We start from the raw sequence: 22,391 nt of genomic DNA on the forward strand, positions 1-22,391 counted from the left end.
ATTCATGTTGATACTCAGAGAACATGCATGAGACTGACACCAAGCACGGAAGTAGCGTATACTGAGAGCAGAGAGAGCATTGTTACCAAGCTGCGCCGGCGGTGATGCCCGATTTACGCACATTTGAAAAGATAAATAAAATTTTAAATAAGACCCGCACCCAATTTTGGAAGCAATATTTTCGAGAGAAAAAAAAAACAGTGCAGGTGGTATTCAATATTATACGGTAATTGACAAGTGGGTTAATATCCTACTCTTGGTTATCCTGGAACTGTTTTTCTAACTTTGTCTTCACTCAAATGTCCAAATAGAGCGTAACATACAGGTTACAGCTCCAATCGTAATTTAAAAATATGCTTGATTTTTGCCCTTATTGGATTATCATGAATGTGTTATCCTCCACCCCTTTGCTGGAATATTTTCCATCAGTATTCACCGAGTCAAGACCACAGAGATGAGCAACTGCGTGCGGTAGCCAAGGTTCCACTGGATTGCATACATATGTTGCTGGTACTATATCAGAAGCCGTCAGGAATGAGAAGCCAGTATATTCTCCTTCCTTGTTCTCCAGGCTAGAGTTTTTGTTTTACTTTGTAAGAATGTATCCTGAACTTTATGAGATGTGATTTTCTTTTGGCTATATGCCTGTGAAAGAGACAAACTGCAGTGAAACTGTTTCACTAAGACTTTGCTCTGCTTCCTTTGAAGTGAACCTTGATTGTTCTAATAGTGCTGAAGAATTAAATTAATTTGACTGCTGGTCTACAAATTAAACTGTGCCCTCATTGGTCACTAGTCAGCTGATTAACATTCTGAGGCATAGTAGTTCACATCACCATTTTTGCACAAAAGTCTGAATAGGAAATGGAAAATAGCAAGGTCATGGACTAATAAAGCAGTTTTAGTCGCCATAAGACCTATCTGTGTCGGCGCGACGTAAAGCCCCTAGCAAAAAAAATAAAATAAAGCAGTTTGGGGGGGGGGGGGGGAGGGTAATATTCCATATGAAATTCAAGAACAGTGAAAGACACGTTCAGAAAGATGGAAGAGTAGTATAGAGGTGAGAATGAAGAGAGAATAAAATATAAAATGAGGAGACAGAAGAGCTGTAATGAATAATTAGAAAGTTAAGAGGATGAGATAAGGAAAATTAAATAATTGGTACTTGTAAAAATTGATCCAATTGTTTAGATTTCTTGTAGTATTGCATCAGGTACCATTTCATGTACCAGTGTATAATGCACACATTGAGTATACTAGCTAGTAATCAGGAGAGTACACATTTGGAAAAAGCGAAATAGAAACATTGAAGGACAGGTAAGAGAGCAACTCACCCAAATCTTCGAACGTTGCAAGTAGGTATTGTTTAACCAATAATGTGTTTATTAAAATTATTGGGATTTACACACATTTCCTTCACTTCCATTTAATTAGATTAATTTAGAGGTCGGGATTTAAGTTGTTATTTATTTCTTTTACTGAAGTTGGAAGTTTCTTTTTAACCTCGAATCTTGTATCATTTTGCGATTCTAAAGGCAATTTCCCTATATTAGATTAATTTAGATTTTTATCATGTTTTGAGTTATTATTTGTACATTCTGATCACATTTTTGAATTCTGCGTGAAATTTTGAATCAGATTAGCATATTTTTAATTAAAACCCCCGATCATGCATGTTCCCTATTGGGGTGGAGTGACTCGTTTTTAATCGTTATTGGAGTAAACGTCGGTTTTCTATAAATCTGGAAATCAAATTTATTTCCTGCTCTCTTTACATTAAATCTAGAAAACTTAGCAAATTGTTCCTTTCATCTTCTTTTGTGAATTTTATGTTTTAAAAATTTTAAAAAATCCAAAATATTATCACTATTGTTCAGTTTACTGTCTATTATAACAGACGTGTCATCCACGTATCTCAGCCAAAGGTTTAGTCCATCTATGTTATTCAAAATTTTAACATGTTCCAAATGATCCATGTAAATGTTAGCTAGTACACCTGATGCAGGGTCACCCATTCCCAAGCACATTTGATGATATATCTTTTGATTAAATGTGAAGTAATTATTATTTAAAACAAATCTCAATACATTTATGAATTCTTCTACTTCACATCTACTTAATTTGCTATGACTGAATAAATTTAGTTTGATTATATTAATGGTTTCATTGATCGGTATGCAAGGGTACATGTTAGTTATATCATATGAACACATTTTATGATGTGGTTGCAGTTCGAATTTATTAAGTTTATCACAGAATTCTATTGAATTATTGATTGTAGAATTATTGTAAAATTTATAGTGCTTTTTAAAAAAATGATGTATAAATTTAGAAGTCTTATACGTTGGGCTATTCATGCAGTTGATTATAAGTCGCATGGGTATATTAGCTTTATGGACTTTGGGCATGGCTCTGGCTGTCGGTATCTTGGGATTCATATTTATCAGCTTCTGACACTCCAGTTCATTAAAGAGGAAAGACGAATTTTTAAGCAATTTCTTTAGTATCCGTTGAATTTTAACTATAGGATCTTTCTGTATTATCGAATAGGCTCCATTTCTTAATGTAATCCTACTTATTTAAAATAACTGTAGTTTCCCCTTTATCAGCTTTGGTTACTATTATATTGCTTTCGTTGATTTTAGTCTTTAATTCTTTGATTTGTTTAGTGAGGTCGGGATTTAAGTTGTTATTTATTTCTTTTACTAAAGTTGGAAGTTTCTTTTTAACCTCGAATCTTGTATCATTTTGCGATTCTAAAGGCAATTTCCCTATATTAGATTCTACTTCAGCTACAGTTGTTATTACGTCTTCTATTTGATGATGGTTAGGCCAATTAAATTTTGATCCTTTATTCAGTAAGGTCATTTCACTATCCGTAATGGTGATATCTGACAAATTTACAGTGGTCGGGATGTTTTTAAGGTCTGAGTTAGTCTGTTTTATTCTTGTATTACATTTTTCGGATTTTGTTTTGTTCTCTCTTAAATGTGATATTTTGTTTTCTAGAGTTTTTAGTTTGTTTTCTAATATACCAACGAGTTTCTCATTAGTAAAATATTGTATTGATTGCCATTCTAACGGGGTTAAAAGCTCAGAGATTTCTAAGTGTGTACGATAAAGTTGTAAGTTTAAAAACTACTTTTTTCTGTAATGTGTTTTTATCTCGCTCTTTAGCCAGATTCCGTTTACTTTGTTTTGAGTGTCTACTAAATTTGGCATAGGTAAGTTTTGTCTTTGTACAGATTTCAAAAACTTTGGTACTAGGTTGGATTTTAAGCATTCTTTTAAAAACCATATGTCTTTCGCGATCTTACTAATCTTAACCTTAAGGTTAATAAATCTGTTCTTAATCTTATTATTAGCCTGGTTGGCCATTACATTGCAGGTTATAAATTTCATTTTCTTTGTCGGTATTGAAGATCTGCTTTTGATACAAATTCTTATAATTTTGTTAATTACCACCTATTCAATACAATAAAAACGTAGTACAAACTTACATATATATTAAGATGTTTATATGGTACATGTTTCGCTCCTTTTTCGTGAGCATCATCAGCCAAATATTATTTACTTAAGGTTATATAAGATCATGAAACAATTCTTTTGGATGAAGATTGTGCCTATATAGAAGAATTCATAAATACATTGAGATTTGTTTTAAATAATAATTACTTCACATTTAATCAAAAGATATATCATCAAATGTGCTTGGGAATGGGTTACCCTGCATCAGGTGTATTAGCTAACATTTACATGGATCATTTGGAACATGTTAAAATTTTGAATAACATAGATGGACTAAACCTTTGGCTGAGATACGTGGATGACACGTTTGTTATAATAGACAGTAAACTGAACAATAGTGATAATATTTTGGATTTTTTAAAGAAATTAGACTGTAACATAAAATTCACAAAAGAAGATGAAAGGAACAATTTGCTACGTTTTCTAGATATAAATGTAAAGAGAGCAGGAAATAAATTTGATTTCCAGATTTATAGAAAACCGACGTTTACTCCAATAACGATTAAAACGAGTCACTCCACTCCAATTCTCACAAACAGGCAGCATTTTTGAGTTTGGTTTATAGAGCCCTAAAAATTCCACTAACAAGTAACAGTTTAAAGAAAGAACTTAATTTCATAAAGGACATGGCTCTCAATAACGGTTATAAAATAGAAATGGTTAACAAGATCGTTAATAAGGTGAAAATAAAATTGGCCACTAGTCTTATACCAGATAAAAATAAGAAATCCAAATTTGCAACTTTTACATTTACTAACCCAGCTATATACAAATCACTAATACCATCAAAAAACGAGATATTAACATTGCCTTCAAAACCCAAAACACGAACCGAAATATTTTCTTCAACCACAATAAAGTTAATATAAATAGTAATCAATATCAAGGATCTAGAATATATAGGCTGCGTGCACAGAATGCAATTTTTTGTACGTTGGCCAAACTGGCCAAAGCTTTATGATAAGATATCTCGAATATGTAAACGCAGCCAAACACAAGAAACATTCTGCAATGGGTGCACACATGCTAGAAACTGGACACAGTTTTACAACTATTGAAAGGGATTTAAACATTTTAAGAAGAGTAGAAAAAGGAAAAGAAATGACGGAATTGGAAAACGTATACATTCATTTAGATCAGCAATACAACAAAAATAAAAACCTAAATGACGACATTGGAATAAAGAACCCCATCTTAGTACAATTACCGGAACTAATACAAATGCTTAAATCTGATATAAATAAATTCTATAAACATTTTAATCCAACAAAAGTTAATGGCTTATTGACGCAAACAAACTCAACTCCTCCCCTTACTTCTCCTAGACAATCCCCTCCACAATCTACTGCAGCTATCAATGCACCGCCTACCTTAACTTCCCCTTCCCACTCCCCACCAAAACGTAAACACATCCACACTCACTCATATAATACAAGGAGTGCAAATAGAACAAGTAGTTCTCAAGAGGGTAGGAGTAACACTAAACAATTACGCAGCAGAAAGAAAAGTAAGTGACAATTCTTCCAATAAGAAGTTATACAGAATTATAATCAAAACCATAAACATATAATTTTTTATCTTTCATTACAGATATACCAACAAGCCATTTTGGAAAATACAAGAACATTTTAAATCCTATATCACATTAGAAAGTGTTTCATCAACAAGTTTGTACACGAACAATATTCTCCTATTGACAATATAAAATTAATGCCAATACATTTGTATAAATGTTACTCCAGCAACAACGAGAACAAGTCAAATGTCCATAACATAGACAATTATCAACTGCAGAAAATTGTCAATATAGTTAACGAAGTTTTAACAACAATCATACAAGTTAAGCAACATTGAATCAATACAATTAGCCAGGTCTCAAAAGATTTTTATTTTTTAAAATAATTTTAAAGGATGTTCACCAGATGAGTTTCGTCAATAAAATGTTAGACTTAGATAGATTTTAGACAAATATGTTTTAACTTAAAGACATAATTTTATTGTTATATGACTTGTAAAATATTATAAGATTTGTCAATTAGTTTTATAGGCACAATCTTAATCCAAAAGAATTGTTTCATGATCTTATATAACCTTAAGTAAATAATAATTGGCTGATGATGCTCACGAAAAAGGAGCGAAACACGTACCATATAAACATCTTAATAAATATGTAAGTTTGTACTACGTTTTATTGTATTGAATAGGTGGTAATTAACAAAATTATAAGAATTTGTATCACACAGGAAGGAGTCGGGACTCACGCTGTATAGGGAGGTAGGCAGTTTACTCAAATTCTTAATTATGTGATTGTAGCTGCCTCTGTGGATCAGCGGTAGAGTGTCGGCCTCCGGATCCCAAGATAGCGGGTTCAAACCCGGCAGAGGTAGTCGGATTTTTGAAGGGCGGAAAAAAGTCCATTCGACACTTCATGTCGTACGATGTCGGCATGTAAAAGATCTCTGGTGACACATTTGGTGTTTACCCGACAAAATTAATTAAAATCTCAGCCATAGACGCCCAAGAGAGTTTCGGTTTACTCGGCCTGCCATCTAGTGGGGGGCCTAGAGTAAAACGGAACGTCGAAATTGACGAGCAGACAGCCAGATGGCGTCAAATTGAAATGTCTGCACACGGTAGCTGAGGCCATACGATTGTTATTATTATTATTATTATTATTATTATTATTATTATTATTATTATTATTATTATTATTATTATTATTATTATTATGTGATTGTTGCTAATTCTTCTGCCTGGGATGCACAGCTCTATAAATTTGAATATTCTTGTAACCATTACCTTTAAACATACGTTTTAATTTCATCTTCTCCTGGATAGGGGGTGGCATACAAATTTGTTTTGCTGGTGTGGTGAGTGTTGTTGATTTACTCTCTATAGACACCAAATGGAAGTTTCACATTATTTAAGGGTTTACAGGAGGAAAAATTGCTCATTTACAAAGTACAGTGCACAGTTGAAAGTAAATGAGAGCATTAGAACATTCTACAATTTTCAGTGAACATCATATTTTGAGTGTTAAAATGTAGACTTTTAACCTTGTGTATCACAGCATTTTATCCTTTTACTCTCCTGATTGTGTTTGTTTTAACCTTTAAGCTTTCCTGTTTGAATGTTCAAGATTTAAACTAAGATGTGCTTCCATAATTTTTGTTTTAGGTTGTACAATTTGGCATGAATGAGAAGGTAGGGAACGTAAGCTTTGATATGCCTCAGCCTGGAGAAATGGTACTTGAAAAGCCATACTCTGAAAGAACAGCTCAGCTGATTGACGTGGAGGTCCGTGATCTCATTGAGAAAGCTCATTCTCACACAACCCAACTGCTCACTAAACATAAAGAAGATATTGCAAAGGTAAGATCAGGAACTAAATATTGTAGAAACTTGAATTTCTTGGGGTGAGGTGTACTCTGTACCATGCTATGTTATAACAGCTCATTCTACCTCCTTGGCCACTCCACAGTATTAAACTGCTATCTGCTCTCCTTTTTATGATACAAAAGTCTTCTTCAGAAGTAAAGATTACCATCCGAATGCAGAATACAGGTAGCATAGTATAGAATAGGACAGCTAATTTTCTAGGCAAGTATATGAAAACTGTGAAATTTTCACTTTCCCACTTGGCCCTGGTGAGCATTGAATGTGCAGTATTAAATATGGTATAGAAATAAATTAAGCAGGTATGGTATGCATTTAGTGGTTCAGACTGATTTGATGAAAAATAAATTTACTTACAGCACTTTTAACCTTGAACGCTCTGAATCGCATGAAAATATGCTTAGAATATTGTAGATTGCTTATCACAAAAATAATGGTCTATGACTTTTCCGTGTAAAACTCAGCACTTACCTGCTAGCATCATTGGATGTTGTATAGCTGCGGTATGAGTGCATCTTCTAGAGCAAGCGATTCCAACTGAGGTGCTCCCACGGCCCCGGTCGGCCCCGGCAGCAGCCCCGGTGCTGTGCTATAGCACCGTTGAGGTGATAGGGGAAGTGGCAGAGGCAGAACCACAGGTCGTCAAGTCAGCGCGCAGCTTATGAAAACAATATTATTTATGACAGTTCTGTGAACACATAAACACAAAATTCATTGTGTACATACTTTGCGTTTGCCTTATTGTACATTTAGCATTTAAGTCGATTGCTGACATTGTTTTGCAACAACTAATTTATCAATAATGGATACAATCGATTTGGCAGTAAAAGTCCGCATCAGACAGAAAAGTCCTAGCTCTCCATTTATTTAAATTCAGAATTGAAAACATCTGTTTTTTTTGCAATTTTCAGAACAGTAGACCATAACATGCTCAAACTGCGCCTTCTAAAGTATTCGGTTCAAGTATCTGTGAAATAGGGAGATAAAATAATTATCTTTGTGGGTTCTTTTTTGCAATAGGTCTTATGGCGATGATGGGATAGGAAAAGCCTATGAATGGGAAGGAAGCGGCCGTGGCCTTAATTAAGTAACAGCCCCAGCATTTCCTTGGTTTGAAAATGGGAAACCATGGAAAACCATCTTCAGCGCTGCCGACAGTGGGGTTCGAACCCACTATCTCCCGGATGCAAGCTCACAGCTGAGCGCCCCTAACCGCACTGCCAACTCACCCGGTATTTTTTCTTAGCAGCACATCTAAGTCTAATTCTAAACAGTTCTTAATAATACAAAACCAAAAACGAAAACAAATCTCCTAAATTGCATTTAAAACAATTCCTAATGAGTAAGTTATTATGTATCTCTGAAGAACTTGGCAATTCCGATTTTAACTTAGCAAATTGTTTGGTTCTTGCTGCGCCAACAATGTCGTCATGGGTGGAAACATGCTTATTGTAGTAGTGTCATCGCACGGTTGAAGACTTTACGCTTAAAATGACATGACAAATTAAACATTGAGCTTTCCCTTTGGTATTGAGAACAAAATATGAATCCACCCATGAAGGATTAAACAACATTTTTAACGAAGGTGAAACCAACTGCTCCACTGTCTGTTCTATCGAATAGATTCTACTGAGAATGACACACACACACACACACACACACACACACACACACACACACACACACACACACACAGAGAATGAGAATGAATGTACTGTCTCTTACGTACACATGCACCGACCACTGCGCGGGTAGGTGGGGAAGGAGGGGAACGATGCTGCTGAGCGCTATGCTGATGCGTCCCGGCACCAAGTGCTCGAGTTGGAAAGGCCTGTTCTAGAGTGTTCAGTTGTGGGCAGTAACGGCGATTGGGGGGGGAGGGGTGGGGGCAGTCACCATCCCCCCCCCCCTACTTTTTGGAGAATGCCGATGACCTTAGATGTTAGGCATCTTTAAACAACAAGCATCATCACCATCATCATCATCATCACCGTTTTGGAGAAAATATTACATTTTTATTCCATTTTTGCCGGCTAAAAGTAGGAATTATAGAAATTATTAAAAAAAGCCATTTGTACAAGCCCTGTTGTTTTATCATTTAATTATTTTCATCTTCTTCAATCTTTACAATTATTAGCGGAAATATGCACAAAATGTCCTTCATCCCAGCTAACTGATTTGTACAGCGCCACAGCAAAGAGTGGAGACTTTGCCTGTGCTATTAAGAAGGGTACCAGGGATATATATATTTTTGCTAAGGTCGTAGACAATGAGGTATGATTCACCACCTTGCCAAGTGCATTTGTCAGTCTGACAGTCTCTTTAGCGTCTGTTAGTTTTTTAGTGTATAGTCAGTACTAAATGGTTTTAATTGTATAAACATGCCGTATTTCTTTTTAATTGTAATAAGTGTGTAATATTATTCTTTTGGTGAAAGTTTTATTGTATAGTATGGAATCGAAATCTCAAAAAACTATTATTACCGCATTTAAGTTGGTAAACTGTCAATCTTTACCTCTATGTCGAAATTCGCTTGGAGACAATAAAAAACTTACCATTTTGTGGTCTTTTTATATATATATATATATATATATATATATATATATATATATATATATATATAGTTTTGATGTACATCCCCCTCCCCCTTCTGCTATATCCCACAAACCTGGGTACTGTTTGTTGTCTGTATATTTTTTGCCCCTGTACTTTTAATTCCCAGTCGCCGCTACTGGTTGTGGGTCACTGTGTAAACTGTGTGTATTGGCATCTTGAGGCGAGTTAGGCTGGGCGCACATTGGGACGCAGGTGAAGCAGCTAAAGCAGTGCAGCGCATAATAGATATTTGTAATTCACACAGATCATTGTGTCATTGCACATTGAGAGGCAGGGCAAGGCAGGACTACCCCAGGCACTGTTCCTAACACAGTTTCCTGTGCACATGTAAAGTAGTTTGTTGAGAAATGGAGGAGAAAATTATCACAACCATTCAGTCTCTCTGTTTTATATGATGTGAAGTGTCTGGGCTGCATTGCAACTTTTTTTTCAATTTTCCATCGTGTATGTATTGTCCCCATGGCGGAGGGCAGCGGTGAGCAACAAGACACCCCAGGGATGCTCAGTAAGGATTAAATTAACATGAATCTCGGGGAAGAACAAAAAGGCTTTGGCAAATAAGAAAGCATATCGAATTTCAAAATATCAACATAATTTATTCAAAATGAAGATGCCATCCTAATGAGCGATGATGATGGAAATGATTGTTACATTAACATTTAATTAACTTGAGCTTAACGTGACATAGAAATAACGCAAACAAAAGGGGTGATACATGTAAGATAGCCTATCCATTCTAACAGAATTGTTTAAGCAGCATTAAATTTCGTTTCTGAATTTTTATTACATTAATTTTAACAATTCCAGGAATTTCAAGAACCATTCAGCCTAAAACTTACAGATATGAAATTTTTAGCAACCAAAAAAAGTGGTTTGTGCGACTATCGCCTATAACGACCGTTAATGGGTGGCACCTTCAGAGTCGTTATAACTGGTTTAGACTGTGTAGGTTCCTGCCCATGAAGAGTGAAATAAGAAGGGTGAGGTAATGTCAAATTTCTCAATTGAATGTATACACCAGGATATGAGAAAAATACTGAAGATACCTACAGCAATATTTCTGATGAATACTTTTCTTTTTTACCTTTAGATACACTGAGCTCAAGTTGTTGTTTGAATGAGTAACAGTGCATCATCACAGTCTAGGTTTAGTAACTCATTATTACAATCATCTTGAGTTAATGACATATTATTTAACTTGTTAATCTTATCCATACTGGGTGAGTTGGCCGTGCGGTTAGGAGCATACAGCTGTGAGCTTGCATCCAGGAGATAGTGGGTTCGAACCCCACTGTCAGTAGCCCTGAAGATGGTTTTCCGTGGTTTCCCATTTTCACACCAGGCAAATGCCATGGCCACTTCCTTTCCTATCCCATCGTCGCCATAAGAGTTATCTGTGTCGGTGCTATGTAAATCAAATAGCATTCCATTCAATTGTATCCATTAATGTAGAACAGTTACTGAAAACATTCAAATGACGTGGTAAACACTCGAGTGTTAAACATGTGGTACATAGCAGACTGTCTCCAAAAATTCAGTTATATTTTCAGAAGGTACCTTGCAACCATGTAAGCATACTTGCACACTTAAGTCTTTGAAAATTGTTATAAATACATTGACGGTTGGAGTATCTGTGGTTTGAAGTTTGTAAAACAAAACCTTATCAATATCAGTTTTGCTTGAAAATTCAGTTAAATGTATATTTGTTAACTTACCCAACAAGTCCTCATAATTTAATATCTTTTCTCCTTCACATGATGTCTTCAAGGTCAGTTCATCATTCTGCATTATATCCTCTCTGCTTGCTTCTGGCGATTTTCATTTGGCAGGGGTTGGTTGACATAATACAGCTGCCCAGGAAATATTGTTGCCACAAGATCATCAGTTAATTTTGAACTTTCCTATAGCACAGTTAAAACAGAATTGCGTGGTCTTTTTTCAGTGTGTACCCGTATTATGCGATTTTCAGAGAAGCCTATACAGATAGGCGTATTAATTAGCTCATTGTATAACATATCCATTTACCTCTCTTCTTATCACTAAGAAATGCAAATGTTGAGATAGCACCTTCCTTATTTGAATGTTAATTAGACGTACAACCAGGTGTCCTATATGCTCGTCCCATATTATAATGAGGAGCCTACATTTCACTAACACTTTAAATATTCATAACTAAATACTATTAGATCATGTTAGACAGTTCATAACAGTTCAGTGGGTTCACATAACGTAGCAAAGCTTACTAACATCAGGCTGCTCAAGGTAATAAACACATACTACTGCAGAAAATACATTTTTGCTGATGCTTTTTTATAATATTATCACTTAAGTACACCATTAATAATGTTGAAATAACAACAAACATTCTACCAAACCATCATGAAAACAATACTCGTGCCTCCATAGCGAAACACCAAAACTGTGACATTATCCCTGTGGAACTTCGAACATGGTCAAGTGATTGGGTGTCACTTGTGTCAGAAGTCTGTATGCAAGATTTCCACACTCCTAAACATCCCTAGGTTCACTGTTTCTGATGTGATAGTGAAGTGGAAACGGGAAGGGACACGTACAGCACGATAGCATACAGGCCGACCTCGTCTGTTGACTGGCAGGAGACCGTCGACAGTTGAAGAGGGTCATCAAGTGTAATAGGCAGGCATTTTATCCAAACCATCACACTCCAAACTGCATCAGGATCCATTCCAAGTACTATGGCAGTTTGGCTGGAGGTGAGAAAACTTGTATTTCATGGTCGAGCGGCTGCCCATAAGCCACACATCATGCAGGTCAATGCCAAATGACGCCTCGCTTGGTGTAAGGAGCGTAAACCTTGGATGATTGAACAGTGGAAATATGTCGTGTTGAGTGACAGATCATGGTACACAATGTGGCGATCCGATGGCAGGGTGTGGGTATGGCGAATGCCTGGTGGTCATCTGCCAGCGTGTGTAGTGCCAACAATAAAATTTGGAAGCGGTGATGTTATGGTGTGGTCATGCTTTTCATGGAGAGGGCTTGCACCCCTTGTTGTTTTGCATGGCACTATCACACCACAGGCCTACATTGATGTTTAAAGCACCTTCTTGCTTCCCACTGTTGTAGAGCACTTCGAGGATGGCGATTGCATTTTTCAACACGATCAAGCATCTGTTCATAATGCACGGCCTGTGGCAGAGTGGTTACATGACAATAACATCCCTCTAATGGACTGGCCTGCACAGAGTCCCAACCTGAATCCTTTAGAACACCTTTGGGATGGTTTGGAACGCCGACTTCGTGCCAGGCCTCACCGACCAACATTGTTACCTCTCCCCATTGCAGCGCTCCGTGAAGAATGGGCTGCCATTCCCCAAGCAACCTTCTAGAACATGATTGAACGTATGCCTGTGAGAGTGGAAGCTGTCATCAAGGCTAAGGGTGGGTCAACACCGTATTGAATTCCAGCATTATCGATGGAGGGCGCCACGAACTTGTACATCATGTTCAGCCAGGTGTCCTGATACTTTTGATCACATAGTGTATGTATGCACAAAGGCCAAAGAAGTCTACACATAGAGCAAGTTTGGAGCTGGTCATTCCGCAGTCTATGGTCTGGAGAATTTTACAATGACGACTGCGGTGTAAGGGGTACAAGTTGCAACTGGCTCATGCACTGAGTGGTGGTGACAAGCAGAGACAGTTTGAGTTCTGTGTGGAGGCAACATTAAACAACTGAAAATGAATCTTGAGGTTATGTCACTTTGAGTTTAGAAAAAGAAAAAAAAAATAATAATAATGATGTATACAGAGTTATTTAATGTTACCTTCAGGTAACTAATTTAGAATAACTATGTATATAAGAAAAACCAGAAGTAATGACTCAAGCAAGGAAGGCCTTTCGTAAGAAAAGAAATTTGCGTACTACAAGCATTGATATTGGAATTAGATGTTTTGAAGCGTGGCATTGTATGGAAGTCAAACACGGATGATAACTAGCTCAGAAAGAAGGGGAATAGAAACTTCTGAAATGTGGTGTTACAAAAGAATGCTGAAAGTGAGATGGGTAGATTGAATCATGAATGAAAATATATATTGAATCACATTGTTGAGAAGAGATCGATTTGGCTAAATTTGACCAAGAGAAGAGAGAGTAATAGGACACATCTTAAGACACCCAGGATTTCAGTTGGTTTTGGTTTTTGAGGGAAATGTAGGCAGTAAGAACCATAGGGTTAGATCAAAGTGTGAATGTGACAAGCAGATTAGAGCAGATGTAGGTTGTAGTAGTTATGCAGAAATGAAAAGGTTAGCACTGGATAGGCTGGGATGGAAAGCTGCATCAAACCAGTCTATGCACTGATGACCCAAACAGCAACATAAGAAAAACACATATGGTACTAAGAATAATAGATTTAAACAACATACATTTTGTAGTATAATTTCCTTTTTCAGGGGCCCGGCTCGTGGTATGTCTTTTTCTTCCTCACGATCACTGACTGTGTCATCATCAGTATCACTGTCACTGTCATCTTCTAGCAACTACTCCTTCCCCTTTGTAAAAGCTAGAGTTGTGTTTCTGAGGGAGAACAATTAATGCCCTTGTGTTCGAGCCATTGTATGATATCATGTTTTAGTGTAGAAGTATTGATTATTTTATTCACTTAGACAGAATGATGTGATCCATTACCCATTATAATTATACTACCTTCCTCCAAATAGAGAGAGTGAAATGCATTTTAGTGTTGGCTGCTGAGCGTATGATTCGAAGCAGTGTATCGGTTCATTCAAGTGCCCGAGTGAATCGATTCACAGAAACAGCGAGCTCACGCCGCACGATTCAGCTGACTCAGAGCAGGCAGTGCTGAGTGGCGCACTCACGGATCAGTGACACACACACACATTTTGACCTATTGAAATTCAATTATTAAATCTAAAACAATTAATTTATTGAAACCACCTATTCAGTACTAGTTAAGTCTTTAGGACTATAACACTGTCATTATATTAAGTTTGAGTGTGGTACATGTTTCGCCTTTCATTGCAGGCATCATCAGCCATGAAATCTATCTCTAAGTCAGAGCTCTGAGTGAATGCTATACTAGGATTGTTCATAAATAAATATTTTTTATATAACAATTTGCACTGAAGTAAAAGACATTAGGTCATATTGGAGTGAACAAGCCGTTCATGTCTTAAAGTTCTAATGTGACGTCCAACTCATGTTCACATCCAATGGAAATATTATTAACTGTCAACTCTTATAATGATATAGATGTTGATTCCCATAGGGAACCTGAAACTCTCATACTGCCGGTAATGAGAATGGCATGATACAAGTGGGTTTAAAACGTCTGTACATTTTTACAACCTAGTACAAGTTAATCTCCTAATATGCTGATGATGCCTGCAATGACAGTCGAAACATGTACTATACTCAAACTTAATATAATGACAGTGTTATAGTCCTAAAGACTTAACTAGTATTGAATAGGCGGTTTCAATAAATTGTTTTACATTTAACCCTGGACATTGGCGGGGAGCCGAATTTCTGCTGCAGCGATACATACAAAGCCGTGCCACACTGAAAGGATCGTTCACTATAACGGACTCTCACGCTCAGCTCATTTGAAAGTAATACCCACTAAATAATAGATGGAATTATTTTCAGTGTTGAAAAGGCAGTCAAAATATATAATTCCAAAGTACCTAGCTTGTAAGTAGGTAGGCTGTTAGGTTATTCTATTTTGTCGTAGGTATGACATCGTAACTGACGTAAAACTTTCAATTATTATGTTTATTTTAATTATAGTTTATTTAATGCTAAATTATCTTTTATTAAAGGTTAAGCATGACTAGTACATGGTTTCTCTGTAAATATGCAGTATAAAATTGTATAACCTCAAATACGTATTATGTATAAGTCTAACCTCAAAATGTATAGAGTCGAAAGCAGTAAAAAATTCCATAATGTTCGTATGTTAGACTTATTGTACTATAATTTGGTATATATGAAGGGTTCTGGAAACTTACTGTAAGGTTTTATTATCCAGATACATGTAGAGACATTACGAATGTTGTAGATATTTCCATGTACATTTGTAAATAGTAGAGGAACGTTCGAGTACCCATTCGACTAGCTGGTCGATCGATGTTTCGAGTATGTTCCATTAGAGTGTTGTAAGAACTCTTCCAGAAGTCAATCATTCTAGATGGTTGATCGAGTAGTATAAATATCGAACTGTCAGTCAGTGAAGTTAGTTCTTAGATCTTAGTTCTTAGTTCTTAGGACTCAGGCAAGTGATGGATTGGGAGTGACTGTTGGGCTCCGAGGTGGAATCAGAGTATTGGACTCGAGTGAGTGATGCAGTGAATTCAAGAGAGTGCATGTTATAGTGCGCGAGTCAGTGTTGTTGATATCTGTACTGTGTTGTGACGTACAGTGTAAATAAAGTAATTTATACAAGGAAGTGAACGAGCTCTCGTGTGATATTTATTTATGTAAAATAAAATCACAACGTAGAACGATAATTTACTGTATTACTTTTCTCAATCAGTATTTTTATAACTAGTTGACATTCAACAATTAATTAAACTCAGCTCTCTAGCCTACCCACCTGGCTGTGTGGCTTAGCCCAATTTGGCAGGTTTGATCCTGGTTTAGTCCAGTAGTATTTGAAGGTTCTCAAATATGTCAGCCTCATGTCGGTAGGTTTACTGGCACATAACAAAACTCCTGCGGGACTATATTCCGGTACCTCGGCATCTCCGAAAACCGTAAAAGTAGTTAGTGGGACGTAAAGCCAATAACATTATTATCTAGCCTACCCTGTGACTATGAGCCATGCTCATGACCGCTCGAAATTGCCTGTTTTATATTGGGAAGAACCACTCGGTATTCTCTCAGTTCGTATGTCGCATTATTGCACAATACTTCAGTAATTGAATCACAAGATCACCAGTGTACCTGGACAGTGGGTAAGTGAGCTGACTGATGCAATAGCTTAAATAAAAAGATGTTTAATCAGAAAACCCGTAGCTACAGTACATCTTGTGTAGCCTATACAAAATGACGATTTAAAAAATCCTCTGCTGATAGAAAAAGACATTTTCAAAGACGATCGAGCTAGTTGGCCATGCGTTTAGGATCGCTTAGCTATAAGCTTGCTGTCGGGGGATGCTGGGTTCAAATCCTGTTGCCGTCAGCCGTTAAGATGGTTTTCCGTGGTTTCCCATTTTCACACCAGGCAAATGCTGGTGCTGCCATGGCCTCTTCCTTTACACTTTTAGCCCTTTCCTATCTCATCGTTGCCATAAGACCTGTCTGTGTTGGTGTGACGTAGAGCAACTTATTTTATGTATATTTAACATGTAGGCTACATATTGTGGAAATGGATATTTTTACATCTAATTCTGTATATATAGGCTAATAGAGTTGTTGACTTTCAGAGAACTGTGGAAAACTATAAGGTAGTGTATAAAATTTGAGTTATGTAAATTATTATTATTATTATTATTATTATTATTATTATTATTATTATTATTATTATTATTATTATTATTATTATAGCCTCTGTAGCTCAGGCGGCAGCGCGCCAGCCTCTCACCGCTGGGTTCCGTGGTTCACATCCCAGTCACTCCAAGTGAGATTGTGCTGGACAAAGCAGAGGCGAGACAGGTTTTTCTCCGGGTACTCTGGTTTTCCCTGTCATATTTCATTTCAGCAACACACTACAATATCATTTCATTTCATCTGTCATTCACTAATCATTGCCCCAGGGGAGTGCGACAGGCTTCGGCAGCCGGCACAATTCCTATCCTCGCCGCTAGATGGGGCTTCATTCATGCCATTCTTTTCCCGGTCAAATGACCGGAAACAAGCTGTGGATTTTCATTTTCATTTTGGTTATTATTATTATTATTATTATTATTATTATTATTATTATTATTATTATTATTATTATTATTATTATTATTATTATTAATTTGCTGAGATACCAAAGAAGTTAAATATAAGGTTATTTACTCCATTTAGGATTAGGAGAAAGAATTAATTTATCTCTCATGGATGTGTGGGGCTGAGAAACTCAGATGGTTGAACCATTTGCCATCTGACCCCAACTTGGTAGGTTCAATCCTGGCTCAGTCCGATGGTTTTTGAAGGTACTGAAATACATCAGCCTCGCGGTAGTAGATTTACTGGCATGTAAAAGAACTCCTGCAAGACTAAATTCCGGCACCTCTGCATCTCTGAAAATCTCAAAAGTAGTTAGTGGGACATAAAGCCAATAACATTATTATTATTCTATGATGGATTTATTAAAATTAATATGGTTGAAGGTAATCAATGAATTCTGTTTTGCTTAGGTTGCTGAACGTCTCCTGAAAAAGGAAATCCTCAGTCGTGATGACATGATCGAACTGTTGGGACCTCGGCCATTCCCAGAAAAATCAACTTATGAGCAGTTTGTGGAAGGCACAGGATCATTTGAAGAGGATACTACTTTACCTGAAGGACTGAAGGAGTGGAATCAGTCACGTGACAGTGAAGGTGGAAGCAAGGAAACAGGTGGCAGTTCCAGTGGCGAAGGAACTGGCCAAAACAAAGTGGATACCAAACATCCATTTAGATCTTCTGTATGAGGTAATGTACTGTAGTTCAAATGAGCAGTGCAGGTGCTCTTGGCCCTTCTCTAATAGAACCGTGAAATCCATTAATTGTGATTGACGTTTCCTGTAAGGATTCATTTCTTGTAGGACGCAAATCTGTACATCATCACATTGGTAGTTATTTGATGAAGTTCACAGAAGGATGTATGCTTCCAAAGTACTGTAGCTTAGGACTTCTGTATACTGGAGTGTTAATGTTTATACTGACTAAATTGGACAGTTGATTAAGCCCACACCTCCTGTGCTTGAGGTTGTGGGATCTTATCTAAGTACTGTTGCTGTTGGCACTGTAGAGTGATTAAATGCAAGTGAATTGTGTTGGTGGTTTTACAGATACAAAAAGAATCTCTTTTCAGAGCTAAATTCTAGCACTTTGGCTGCTTTTAAGACTGGCAATAGTTGAAGAGACAATAAACACCTGGTATTAGTAAACTGGTTGAGACAAGGCTGTGGAACAGTACTTTGAACTAAAAGTGCACTTGATCAATAACACACCTTTTCTCAGTCAAGAAAAAAAGAAGAGGGTTACTTTTCTGACTTCCTCGGTGTTTTTTAAAGATTAATATCAAAATGCTGAAAACATATTTATGACTAGGGGAGACAGTGATCAAGGTTTGGTAAATGTGCAACTTTGTCATGTATAAAGCTCGATAGTGCTTGTTGGTCAATCATAAGTGAGGTCGTCAGTTATTTTGATTATTGTGTGAGAGACTGTTGTCATAAGAGTATTTGTTTTTGTTGGACAATATGTGCATAAAGGAGACGTGCACAAAAGGAAAGGTTCTGGAGTATAGCGACAGGAGTATGAGAAGGTCAATGAACTTCTTTACCTAATTATCTGTATTAATGCAGCATTAACACACCTTTAACACATTTCAAAATGCGTATATAAATAGTGTTTGCCACTTTTGATGGTTGTCTGGTATGCTCTTAGATCATGACAACAGGTGGTACATGGCAAGGTACAGCCTATGCATGGGTGTCTTTTTCATTCATTGTCCCTTGGATCCGAACCCCTCACTCAGACATCCTTAACCCACTCGACTAATTTGATATGTGCATAGTTTTCGGCACTGCTAATACCTCTCGGACCACACCTCAACAAATCTGAAGAGTATGTAATCTTATCTTGAATTTTAAAATCTTTACAAGGTCTTTCTCTGAATAATTAATTTATTGGAACAGTTCCATCATCTTCACGTTGCACCTTCCTGATTTTTGGCAGCAAGACCATCGGCCACTGTAAAGAAGTGGGTGTTGGCTGACAGCATCTATGTGCTACATCCCTGGACTGCTTTGATGTTGTTAGGTACAGTACATACTGAAATTCTTCAAGCATTAATGCCTATTTTGCTTTCATAGGAGGCAGTTCCATTTTGCTCTTAGTTTGTTGAAAAGCAGCATGCACTTTAACAATTTTGAAAGGAATGCCTAACAAGTAGACTCTGAACAGTGCAGTGATTACAGCCAATACCTTCATAGCTGTGAAATTTCTCTTCTTGAGGTGTCGTCTTCCTAGTACTGTAATACACTGGGTGAAACTTCTTGTCATCTGGGGCTGTTTGAAACAGAACTGCTCCATATCCTTCTTTGCTTGCATGTGTGTGTGGAGTTCAGGCTCATAAATTAATTTCTTTGTTCCGTACCAAATTAAAATTCTACTCAGTTTTTCAAGAAGTCACTTGATGGTTTTGTGACAATAGATTACAGAGGAATAAATTTTCTGAAGTATCTCGTAAGTCCCTGGAAACTCTGAACTTGCGTTGTAGTCTTGGCCACTTGACTAACATCCCTGGCAATAACATGTACAAGAAATTCAATCTTGATTTGGAGAAAGTGCCATCTTTTCTTGTTGAGCTCCAGCCCATGCTCATTGGCAATTTCTAATGCGGTATTCAAGTAAGTCCCCACCTCAGCCTTGTCATTTGAGGCAATTATGAGATCGTCCATGTACATTAACAATTTTTTTTTTTTTTTTGCAAGTTGTCTAAATGCTAAAAGATGGTAGGTGAATTACAAAAACAGAGTTTTCAGGAAGGGATGCTGGCCATTGTGGGTTACAAAGGCTTTATATTTTCTGCTTTCAGCATCAGCGGGCACAAGGAAGAATCCATTCTTTAAATCAAGTGCACTAAAGGCGTGAGCGCTTTGTAACTTGTCGAGCAAGTCCTCAATGAATGGTAGTGTATATCGATCTTTTACGTTTTTGTTGGGCTTATGGTATTTGTGAGTCATCTTTTTTTCTTCACTCCTATCACCTGACTAGCAAATTCAGATGAATATGGCTTGACAATCCTTTCCCTAAGCCACTCTCTGCCACTCTTTGAGGTCTGTGTAAGATAGGATCCTTATTCTTCATTACAATCCTTAGTTATACATCTAAATGTTTTATTTTGTAGGTTTGTATTTAGAAATAACATCTTCAGTCTCCTCATTGTACTCGTTGCAGACGTTTTCATCAATATGCACAGTTTCTTCTTCTTTTCTGTCATTGTTCATTATCTTTGTATTTCTGTTTTGTAAGGACAGTGTTTTCTTTGACTGCTGTGTAAATGAATATTAGGGCATGAAAATGGAGAGAGTGGGAAATGGAAAAAGAATTTAATTTATAGGGCTTGCAGATGTAGGTAATAACTAAGCGCTTAGAACCTGAGAATATGTAAAATTATGATTTTTTTTTTTTTTTTTTTTTTTTTTGGTAGAGGGAAACATATTACATTTTTATAGTTGTTGTAGTAACATATTTCAACATTTAAGTACATAGAGTATGGTCTTATTATGGCATATGGCCTCCAGACGGGCGATGCAGGATTTTTGAGTTATCTGCTCGAGTGGCTAAAACCGAATAAAAATTTGTTTTAAATACAAAGTTGTGCTTGTACCAATATCCATCAAAGTTATTTATATGTAGAACTCTGCATTTGTTTACTAGCAATGTTTGAATGTTAAGGTGATTAATATATTTTAGGTATATAAGTATATAAATTTTAATTTCATCAATTTTTGAATACCGCAACCAAATTTAGTACGTTGTCTCATTTCTTCCTTCTGCTGATGTGTCTGGATGTTTGTGGATTGTACTTTAAAGGTAAGTACCCTAGCTGAAGTGGCTAAAACCAAGCAATAATACAGCACAAAAGTTGAAAGTTAGTTGTGCTTGTTCCAACAACCTAAAAATGTATTTATATGTAAAACTTTATTTTTGTTTGCTGAATGATAACTAATTGAAAGGCTAGAGAACACATCGTCACAAGCAAACAATACTATGTAACTGACATTTTCAGCAAGCAGTTCAACACAAGACATAAAGGTCTTTGGAAAACAGCTACTAGACTTTTGCTTTCGCTACGAAGATTCGTCTCACTTCATACCCGATCCTGTAGAGAAATGGGATAAAGGTTGGAGATGCATAATATAACACATTCAGTACTTAAAGATTCCCTATTTTCCTAAGTAGAAGTTGCTATGTTGAGGCTCTTCATTCCCTTATTCATCATCAAAGTGCAAACATGGAGTTTTCGGTGAAGCGATTAAAGCACAGTGGAACTGAGTGGTATGCACACTTGGCAAGGGAAACATTTTAGCATACTACAACTTCTTTGGGGTATCCACACTGCAATAGTCCTTTGTTAAAAGCCACCATGATCACATTATAAGATAATGATATAGTAGTATCAACTTATAGCCTGACTTTTGCCACACATATGTCAACATAAGTCTGTACCTTGGTGCACAGCCTGATGATGAAATATTGATTATGTAACCAGACCTGTGGTTTTTTCGTTTGCAATCATAAAAAATCAACAATCTGTCTGGCGTAGATTTATTACTGTCTAAAAATATATATATCCAGAAGTTAGCAGTATTTGGTTGTCTTTGGTGGCAGAATCTTTAACTTAATGTCCTTGTTGGAAAAACATTCTTTGGTCATTCTGTAGTTCTTGTGTCCTGACCAGGAGTCATGAAGCAACAGGCCTCTTATGACCCAATTGGATTAATTGTAAACTTTTCATGTCCTCTGATAATTTTTCCACTTTTAGTTGCTTCATCACAAATATTTTCCTTGGACACATGGCTACTATTTGTTTTGAAACATGCAGACTGGCTTGCTGGCTTGCTAATCTACCATCCATAGATACAGCGACATCTGCTGTTAATTTTTTTTTTCCTATTTGTTTTACGTCGCACCGAAACAGATAGGT

The 22,391-nt window shown here is 36.6% G+C and overlaps 1 protein-coding gene across 1 annotated transcript in view; it reads left to right on the top strand.

The window, feature by feature from the left end:
• Afg3l2 (AFG3 like matrix AAA peptidase subunit 2) overlaps positions 1–22,391 on the top strand; it is a 268,652-nt gene that overhangs the window by 210,802 nt on the left and 35,459 nt on the right. Inside the window, exons 13-14 of the mRNA XM_067147372.2 lie at positions 6,706–6,900; positions 17,887–18,163. Of these exons, the coding sequence (XP_067003473.2) occupies positions 6,706–6,900; positions 17,887–18,162 (471 nt within the window). The 3' untranslated portion in view covers position 18,163. The remainder of the gene's footprint in view (positions 1–6,705; positions 6,901–17,886; positions 18,164–22,391) is intronic.

The sequence above is a fragment of the Anabrus simplex genome, chromosome 5 (genome assembly GCF_040414725.1).
Source record: "Anabrus simplex isolate iqAnaSimp1 chromosome 5, ASM4041472v1, whole genome shotgun sequence".
Lineage (NCBI taxonomy): Eukaryota > Metazoa > Arthropoda > Insecta > Orthoptera > Tettigoniidae > Anabrus > Anabrus simplex.